Consider the following 10026-nt stretch of genomic DNA (forward strand, 5'->3'; position numbering starts at 1 on the left):
CGTAGGGCCCGGGGGCGGTGGGCAGCGGGCCGTAGGCGTGGGGCAGGGTGGCGGAGGCGCAGCCCTGTGCGGGGAAGTGGCGGCGGCGAAGGCGCAGGAGGCGGTGGGAGCCGGGGGCAGGTCGGCGGGGGCGGCGGAGCGGGCAGCGGGAGGAGGCGGCACGGAGCGTCGGGCTGCTCGGCGAGGAAAGCCGGGTAGGTGGAGAGGTCGCTGCGTTTGAAGCGTTTTCTGCGGCGGAGGAAAGACCCGCTCTCGAACATATCGCGGGCGTGCGGGTCCAGCGTCCAGTAGTTGCCCTTGCCGGGACGGCCGGGCTCCCGTGGCACCTTGACGAAGCAGTCATTGAGGGTGAGGTTGTGGCGGATGCTGTTCTGCCACTTGCGGGGGCTGTCGCGGTAGAAGGGGAAGCGCTCGTGATGAAGCGGTAGATGCCGCCCAGCGTCAGTCGCCGCTCGGGCGCCTGCCCGATGGCCATGGCGATGAGAGCGATGTAGCTGTACGGCGGCTTGCCCCGCTCCGCCGGACGCTTGCGGCGCCGCCGCCCGCCCCGCGACCCCGTCACCGCCGCCGCCTCCTCCTCTCCTGGCGGCCGCCGCGTCCGCCTTCAGCGGCGGGGGCAGCGACGGGGGGGCCCGGCAGCAGCCGGCTCTCGGCGGTCATGCGGCCGTCGGGGCGGCCCCGCGCCGGGCCGGACCGAGCCGAGCCGAGCCCAGCCGAGCAGGCGAAGCGCGCCGCCGACGCGGCTTTTATGCGGCGGTGTCCGGCGGCTCCGCGCCCGGGCGGCCGGCACTCCCCCTGCTACGCCCCGCCGCCCGGGAGGCGCGGGCAGGGCCGGGCGTGCCGCCGCCGCCGCCGCCGCAGGTGGGGGCAGCGCCCTGCCCGGCACCCCTCGCCCGCCCCCTCCGCTCGTCCCCGTCCCCAGCGCCGTCGGGGTTCCGCTGTCCGCGGCCCTCGGGAGCGCACAGCGCCGGGGGACCGGCGCGTACCGAGCGGGGCGGGGGCAGCTCCAGGGTTCCGGTGCAGGTGTCTGGGCACGGGCACTGTCCGCGCCTCCCCGCGGGGCCCGGCGCCGTCGGGGTCGGCTCAGCTGGCGGCCGCGGGGAGAGCCGAGGTTCGATGAGCGGCCGCCGCTGTCGGAGGAGATGCCTGCTGCCGGTCCGTGTCGTGGGGCAGTAGGCTCAGGGCAGTGACGCCCAGAGAACCCCACACTCCCTTGCGGAAATCAAGCGGTCGAAACAAATTAAACCACACAGTGACAGATCTACGTGGGGAGAGATAGTAAGTGTGGGCTTTGGCGGTGTAGTTTGCATGCACAGCTGCTATAAAGAATGCACTGAAACTGGTCCCCAGCAACGATTTGGTACAGGGCTGGGCTCCCGTGCAACTGACTTACCCCTGATCTGACCTGCTTGTCCCTGATCCCTGTGCCACAGGACCTCACAGGTATATGATCCAACCAGGAACGATGCCAGGCTCTCCATGGGCTGCTGCTGGGACATACCTGCCAGCTCCCTCCTGTTTGCTGAGATACTTGGGGCTGAATGTAAGACTGCAGTTGAGTGCGCCAGCTGGTGAGGAACGCTTGCCCAGGACTTGAACTCCTGTGGCACAGACCTACAGGCCTGGGGACAGCACAGCCTCCTCACCTGCTGGCATGGTGATCCCTGCGAGCCAGAATATAAAGGAGATGGCAGGGGGTCCTGGAGGTGGGATGGAGTGTGTGTGCAGGTGTGCACAGGGATGTGTGTGCTTGGAAGGGTGAGCATGCACAAGCACATAGTGTACAATGGCACTGGTATGTGGGGTTTAGGATGTGAATGAGAGTTCATGGTTGTATACTGACAGGTGAGCGTGCATAGAAACAAATGGCAGCACACACAGGTGTGTGGCTGGACCCGAGCCTTGCATGTGGACACGTAGGCAGAAACAGATGTGGGCAGATGTGTGTCCAGGGAGGTGGATGTGCATAGGTGTGCAGGTGCTGTGCGTGTCTGTACACCTGATCCCGCCCGTGTCTTGGTGTGTCCTGCCAGTTCTTTCAGAACTCAGGTCACTCATGCACTGCTGAGTCTATATCTCTATGGGAAAAGCTTTCCCAAAGCCCTCTTGGTCATTGCACAAATGATGTTTAAGGGAGCAAGGGGAGGTGGAAGATGTTCATCCTAGTGAAACACAGCTCTGTTGGAGGTTTCCAACAAAGTTGCTTGGAGAAAAATCTGTGTGTGTGTGTGAAGCTCCGTTTCAATGCAGCAAACAAACCCCAGCCCTGGTTTCTAGCTAAATAAGGAAACACAAAGTCACTGGCCACTTGCTTTTTTGTGCGGCATCCCAGCAACGTGGGAGGTAGCAGAGTAAACTATGGAGCTAGCGGAATAAACCTTGAAGTGGCACTTGCTGAGGACCCACATGTGCAGTCCCAGTATCTGGATGCAGACGTGGGCAGTATTTCAAACCACATTCTTCAGAGTTTGTGCCAAAAGAGTTTGTGTCAACCTCCTGTACTGACACCAATGTTCTTGAAGTACACAGAAGACTGGGGTCGTGTTACCCTGTAGCAACCAAAAACCTGACTGTCAGCGTGAGAGTAGTGAAGCTGCCCTGCCAGCAATGAATGCTCTGCCTTCTGACTCACGGGGAGTTGTAGCTGGGAATGGATTTTTCCTAACAGATGTTCCAAAGGCAGTGCAGTAGTTCAGTCACCTCTGGGGCTCTGTCTCTCTGTGCCATGCCAATTCCATGCCTCCAGAGGGCAAAGTCAGATCGTGCTTCGCTTTGCACTTGTAGAGGATGGGGAATGAAAGAGGTGTGTGCCGAGGAGGGATGGTGTGCTAAACAGCTGCTTTTGCCCTCCCTGCTGGTGATGAAAATCCTTTTCCAAGTAAGCACTCTCCTTGGCAGGGCCCAAAGCAGAGTGAAATGGATACCCAAACAGCATGTGCTGGCTCTTGTTGCTTCTCGTTTCCTCATCACGCAGTTTAAGCTGTGGTGCCAGTGTTTGTGGGTGAAGTGGGAGTCATATAACATGGTGACCTGGAGACTATCCTCAGTTTGACATTATCATAAGCCTATTTAAAAACATTTTCAGCTTTCCACTCCAGGCGCAGGAGTATGTCCCATTTTAAGCACTGGTGTCTCTTTTGAGTACCAGTTCCCATGGTGAGGGAACTATAGTCAACACAAAACTCGGAGTCACCCAGGTGGATCTTAGACTGGAGATCTCCTCCACCTGTAAGTCAAGTGGTGCCTGTTGCTGGAGCAGAACAGTTGATGCTTTTCATGTTTGTGAAACATTATATTTTCTCTTTTGATTCAGCAGTGTTGGAGGAGGGACAAAGATAAGTAACATGGAAAATGCAATAGAAAATGTATGATATCTATGTAGTATTACACATACAAAAGTTATAGCTTGAACTTTCTTCTGATCTCTGCAACGAGGTTTTAAATAACCATTTTTTCTGTCTAAATTTCCTAGTTCAGATCCTGCCGACATTATGATCTGCAGCCTTCAGCTGGGTTAGGTGCTCACTGATTTTGAGACCACTGCACTGCAGAGTGTACCCTGCACAAGGGCACTGGGCTTCTCAGGAATGGAGTTAATACTGGTAGGTGCCAGGAAATTACTCCAACCAAAATCCCATCTGCTTGGGTGTCCAAGAGCAATTTTTACCCATGGAAAAAAGGCCAGTCCTTTAGGCTTGATTCCCCACTCAGTTGCTTCCATGTTACAAACCACGCCACTGAGATCCCACAAGAGTAAACTACTGGGAAGCCCTGGCCTTCATTAGCCCTGTGACTTGAGCAGCTTGTCCCACTTTAACCAAATGACAGGAAGCAGACATTAAATGTGTGGACAGCCCCTTCGTGTGCAGCACATTCATAGCTTTGGTTCTACCATCAGAACTCCTCTCATCTTTGAGGGAAAGAAAAGTTTTGCCTCTGTGTCCCAGGAACAGCAGGGCTGCACTTAATTGCTCCAAGTCAGATCATCCTGGGTGCAATCACATGGCACCTACAGGATGGACAAGGGTTCAGACCCAGCCAGCACGGGTTTAGGAGAGGCAGGTCCTGTCTGACCAACCTGATCTCCTTCTATGATCAGGTGACCCACCTGGTGGATGAGGGGAAGGCTGTGGATGTGTCTATCTGGACTTCAGCAAAGCCTTAGACACTGTCTCCCATAATATACTCCTGAAAAAATTGGCAGCCCATGGCTTGGACAGGGGCACTCTGTGCTGGGTTAGGAACTGGCTGGAGGGCCGGGCCCAGAGAGTGCTGGTGAACGGGGCTGCATCCAGCTGGTGGCCGGTCACCAGTGGTGTCCCCCAGGGATCAGTGTTGGGCCCAGTTCTGTTTAATATCTTTATTGATGGTTTAGATGAGGGGATTGAGTCCATCATTAGCAAATTTGCAGACGACACCAAGTTGGGAGGGAGTGTCGACCTGCTGGAAGGCAGGAGGGCTCTGCAGAGGGACCTGGACAGGCTGGAGAGTTGGGCTGATTCCAACGGGGTGAGGTTCAACAAGGCCAAGTGTCGGGTCCTGCACTTTGGCCACAACAACCCCCTGCAGTGCTACAGGCTGGGACAGAGTGGCTGGAGAGCTGGAGGCAGAAAGGGACCTGGGAGTGCTGATTGACAGGAGGCTGAACATGAGCCAGCAGTGTGCCCAGGTGGCCAAGAAGGCCAATGGCATCCTGGCCTGGATCAGGAACAGTGTGGCCAACAGGTCCAGAGAAGTGATTCTTCCCCTGTACTCAGCACTGGTGAGGCCACACCTAGAGTGCTGGGTCCAGTTCAGGAAGGACATTGAGGGGCTGGAGCAGGTCCAGAGAAGGGCAACAAGACTGGTGAAGGGACTGGAGAACAAGTCCTATGAGGAGAGGCTGAGGGAGCTGGGGTTGTTTAGCCTGGAGAAGAGGAGGCTCAGGGGAGACCTCATCGCTCTCTACAACTCCCTGAAAGGAGGTTGTAGGCAGATGGGGGTTGGTCTCTTCTCCCGGGCAACCAGCAGTAGGACAAGAGGGCATGGCCTTAAGCTGCACCAGGGGAGGTTTAGGTTAGACATTAGAAAGAAATTCTTTACAGAGAGGGTAATCAGGCATTGGAATGGGCTGCCCAGGGAAGTGGTGGATTCTCCGTCCCTGGAGGTTTTTAAGATGAGGCTGGATGTGGCACTTAGTGCCATGGTCTAGCAACTGTGGTGGTAGTGGATCAAGGGTTGGACTTGATGATCTCAGAGGTCCTTTCCAACCCATCTGATTCTATGATTCTATGACTCTATGACCCAGCAGAGTCAAGGTCTGTGGTCATATTGGCTGAATGCAAATCAAGTGAGACCATAGAGCCATGGCTCTGCCTGCACCCCAAGCTCAACTGCCTCTGGGATGGAATGTCAAGTCTGGGTTTTTATTGGCCCTGTGTTGGTGCAAGGACTTTACTGTTAGAAGTGTGGAGAGCATCACAGCCAGACATTTCATGACACTTTGTGACAAAGTGCCCTACTTGCATCTCATGGTTAAGATCTGAGAGGGGACATTAAGGCTGAGCCTTTTGCAATTGGACAGGTGATGGCATGACATCCTTCATTCACTTTCAGAGCACATTCCACAAAGAAAAGACCAAAGTCACTGAGCTTAAAATGTTTTATACTTGACTGGCATTAGTGGGAGATAAGAGCAGGGAGCTGATTGCATGGATTTTGGAAACACTTTATAGCCAGATTGTGGCATAGGGACCAAGGTGAAACTTCTGATGGGGAACTGATGTGCAGCTGCACATGGAGTAAGGCCCTATGGCAGAAGAGAGGCTGGAAAGCAACATGCTAATAGGATGTGCCCACTGCATGTTGCTTTATCAGCTGTTCACCTGCCTTTTTTGGTGGGAGTAAGGTTTCACTCTGCATCAGTGTCCTGGTTGTTTATCATTAGTCCTGTTTTTCCAAATGAACAGAGCTTCTCATCCCTTGGTTGAGTTTTCTGTGGGAACTTGGGACTGCAGTGGAGAAAGAAGTGCTTGCTGAGAGAATCATGTGGATGTAACCAGGTTCATGAGAGAGGCTGGAGTTAGCAGCTGTGGCCATTCCTCTGGAGAAAAAAACATCATCGTGGTTTTAAAATAGGTCGTGTCTCAGGCCCAAATTTGGGTCAAGAGACGTGGGGAGCCTTAGCCTTCATCCAGCATGGTTCCACCTGGGCAGGCCACCGAGCATGCTTTCCTGACAGCCCAGCAGGCTGCCCAGCTTGTGGAGGGCAGACAGGACCCACAGAGGGTGAGCTGTGTCAGGTGCAGGTGGGCAGGGCAGGGTGTCTCAGAGCAGAACATCACCTCTAACCATTCCCCTGGGACCCTGCCCCACTGGGGGAATGAGGTGTAAGTGTAGTGGCAAAAGTATTGGCACAGGTGATGTGCGTGGTTGGTGCTGTGGGGTGACGATAGCGCTGAACTAGACAGAGTGGCTGACACAAGAAGGGGCAGAGCCTCAACCTAAAGGTACCACCAGAAATGGGAGCACTGGACTGCTAGAAAGCTTACAAAGCCCAGCAAAAGAAACATGCCAGTAGTGTGCTGGGGTAGGATAATCCTGTGCGTCCATCCCAGCTGGGAAGTGACTGGCAAAGTGGGGCCCTGCTGCAGAGGAGCTGGTGAATGCTGTGGATGGGGCTGAACATGGTCCAGGAGTGACTCTTGCTGCAAATGAGGCACACTCTGTACTGGGTTTCGTGAGGCACAGCTTGTCAGGCAAACTCAGGTCTGTGCCAGCACTGCATAAACAGTTAAACACGCAAACTTGCTGTGCACACGGGCACACATTTAGCTGAAGACATGGAGCCACAAAACAAAGCAACAGAAAACACCACGTGTGATGTAGGCAGCAACGAGCAGGCACCTTCGTGGTGGAAGCTGAGTGGATCCAGCCTGAGCTGGATGGACCATGACACATTAGTCCTCCTGCCGAAGCAGATTTTAGAGCAGATTTCCAAGAGAATTGTCTGCCCATTCTTGCCTTTGCACCACGAAGAAATCATTGGGAGTACCGCAGATCTGTCAGATGCTTTAAAAAGGAGGAGCTGGCTTTTTCTGGAAACATGCAAAGCAGAGTCAGGTTTGTTCTGTAAGCTCAAAATCACTAACTGTGTGTGTGTGGGGGGGTGTTTGGTTTGGTTTGGTTTGGTTGGGGTTTTTTTTGTTTGGTTTGATGGTTTTTGTGTTTTGAGGGGGGGTTGTTTGTTTGTTTTTGATGTGCAGGTGTTACAAAGTTTGCATGGTTCTTGCTCCCCTGAAGCCTGTGAATTTCAGCACCTCATGAAAATCTTCCGGATGGGTATCTTTGAATAGCCATCAGACACTGGTGGCATGGAAATAAGTTCTTTCTATTTTGCCTATCAAATGCCCTATTTGGGCAGTCGTTCAACAGTTTTGAGAGGTCTAATCTCTGGCAGGATGAACATGTCCTACTCAGTGTCACTCAGGTGCCCTGCTGGGACCTATCTGCTCTGGTGGCTCATAACTGGAATCACTGGCATCTGACAAAAACTCCTACAAGGCACCCATAGGGTCAGGAAGACCCTGAGGCTTGTGGACAAGAAGTGTCACCTGAAGAAATTGTTTTGAAGACAAATTAGTGTTTGTCAGAGCAGTAATTCAACCCTCTCTGCAGCTAGTAGTGAAACCTCATGCTTGAGAGAAAATTATAGGATACAGTAATTTAGAGGGAATTGTTTATTGCTTACTTTGGAAGCTGGGAATTTTATTTAAGTATAATTATTTAATTAATTGCCACACTGTGAACAAAATATATTTGCAAATATCCTACTTTACTTCAATAAGTTATGTGGAAAGAAATGTTATTTGTTTTCTTTTTCCTTTTTTTGCAGACAGAACCACATTGCTGTGGACATTGGCTTTTTCTAACCTGCACTTCAGCATGGGATGGAGAAGGGACAGGTCATTTTGGCCAAACTCTAGTGTTAAGAGATTAATTTCCCAACACAGGCGAGAGAAATTTCTTGGTGTTCTTTGCTGGTAATGTTCTTCATGTTGTTTCACCCAAATATAGATATTTTAAAAGTCTCTAACAAATTGCAGTGGAGTTGTCCTATAATTTACAAACCAATATCCTGTCCTGTTCTGCACTGTAGGCCTTGTAGAGGACTTTGTGGTCACAGACAGTAGATCAGGCAAGGAGAAGTCAAGGAAAGAAAAGGGAGCAAGCAGGTGGGAGCAGTGGAGAGAGACTGGGAACACATGAAGCAGGGGACAAGAGAAGAAAGAGAAGGAGAAGTACTGTGGAAAAGCAGGGAACGTGGAGAGCAAGGATTGAGGCTCGAGCTGGAAGAATGTGAAGAACCTTTGCTGGAAGACTAGTTGGGAAGTTTGTTTTGTGGAGACAGTCTTGTATGGATGGACCAAAAAAAAAAAGCTGTGCCCACCAAAGTTTCTTCTCCTCTAGGTCTTGGCCTTTTCACTCCCAGCATCACTTTGGTACAAGCACATAAACATGAAATGTAGTGTCACAACTTTCTAGGAGTGGCCTACACAGACCACAAAAAACTTCTAATGCTGTGAGCTGCTCAGTCAGATTCTATTCATTCTTATTAATTTTTTATTTTTTTTTAAACCAAGGAAAATCACGGATTAAACTGTATCACCGAGCATTATTAAACAAACCCTTATTTTCTGGAAACTGCAGCTTTTAGCACACTTTGCATGACAAAAATGAAGTATTTCAGTAGGTAAGTGTGGGCACCCAGCACTTCTGTGTGCCAGCTTTCTGATGCCTTGAGATTTTCTGGGGAAGTCCTGTGAGAAAAAAATCTCATGTTCCAATTTATAAAAAAAAAAACGGCAAAAAGAAAAACACTCCCAGGACAAGGAAACTCGCAGTAAGAAATCCTTTATTGGCAGCGCTGGGTGCAGTCCCAAGCCATTCGTATGGAAAAGCACACGCAATTGGAAAAACGCGCTCCCTTTGTACCCTTGGCCACCTAAGATGTTGAATATTCAACAGGTAACAGGTATTTTTACCTTAAAAGGTAATTTTTCGAACTCGGGAGGGGGGGTGTCGCCCTCCCGCCTGATTGATTGATGACGTGCCCCCCTGTACAGCACAGGGGGGTCCCTTTGCATACAAAGACCCGCCACGTGGCCAGGGTAAATTTTTCATTTTTATATATTGTACCCTACCTCGGCCGCGAAATTCCCTCGGCGTCAAGCCCTGATGGGGCTTTTTTCACCTTACAGTCTTCACGAGGCGCCTAAAATTCCTGAAATTAAATGAAACATAAGAAAAAATCCCAACACAACACTCCCCTGCTTTCCACTTAAATCGATTTACTTATAATAAAACCGGATTATTTTATTTCTCGTAATTCCCCCTTTTTCTCTTTATTCATGGTTTTATTATAAGTCCTTTCTTGCTGACTGTCTTTAGGCTTTTCGGGTTCGCTCCCACTCGGTTAGTATATCTTATGCCTTGTTCATTTCTTTCTTTTGCTTGGCAAGTTCCCACTCCAGTAACGTTTTCTGCTCCTTCTCTACATCTTTCGTTTGTTTGGGGGCCAGCCGCAAGATCATGATTTTCTAAATCTCTGGGCTTCTAGTTGTAGTGGTCTTTGAATCCATTGGCATGGCAGTTAATTGCATCCCTTGGACAACACTAGAAATTAATCTCATAAAACGTGGGATTAGACAGGGTAGGAACAATAATCCAGAGACAGCGCATAATAAGAAGAATCCCACTTTCTTCCACCATGCCCTCCCCCGAAGAATTTAGCCCACCACTCCCCATCTACTATGGAGTTCCACTTTTGGACTGGGACATGGGCTATTTTTCGGATGTTGGAGGCTACTTCCATTACGGCTTCATAATTATCGTCAGTTTGTAGGCAGCAGCCTGAGGTGTTAAATTTTCCACAGACCTCAGCAACGAGGTAGGTCAGAGGCAGAGCTGCGAAGCCAAGACAGCGGGGCAGGGTCTGCGTCAGAGATTGCAAGGGGGGACACAAGCACAGCGGTAAAGCTGGGGAAC

General features: G+C 51.4%; 1 protein-coding gene and 1 long non-coding RNA gene across 2 annotated transcripts; one reads left to right on the forward strand and one right to left on the reverse strand.

Moving 5' to 3' along the window:
* Position 1: 1 nt before the first annotated feature.
* On the reverse strand, positions 2-660 carry FOXE1 (forkhead box E1; the record flags this gene model as incomplete). Its single annotated transcript, XM_032676711.1, is given in 6 exon segments — positions 2-76; positions 79-125; positions 128-415; positions 418-589; positions 591-617; positions 619-660. Coding segments are annotated over 6 exon segments (651 nt in total), but the record flags the coding sequence as incomplete, so codon positions are not given.
* A 2823-nt stretch (positions 661-3483) lies between these two features.
* Positions 3484-8078, forward strand: LOC116780868. The gene is made up of 2 exons (XR_004354682.1): positions 3484-3602; positions 7874-8078. It is a non-coding gene; the product is annotated as an uncharacterized LOC116780868 (long non-coding RNA).
* Positions 8079-10026: the final 1948 nt, after the last annotated feature.

The sequence above is a fragment of the Chiroxiphia lanceolata genome, chromosome Z (genome assembly GCF_009829145.1).
Source record: "Chiroxiphia lanceolata isolate bChiLan1 chromosome Z, bChiLan1.pri, whole genome shotgun sequence".
NCBI lineage: Eukaryota > Metazoa > Chordata > Aves > Passeriformes > Pipridae > Chiroxiphia > Chiroxiphia lanceolata.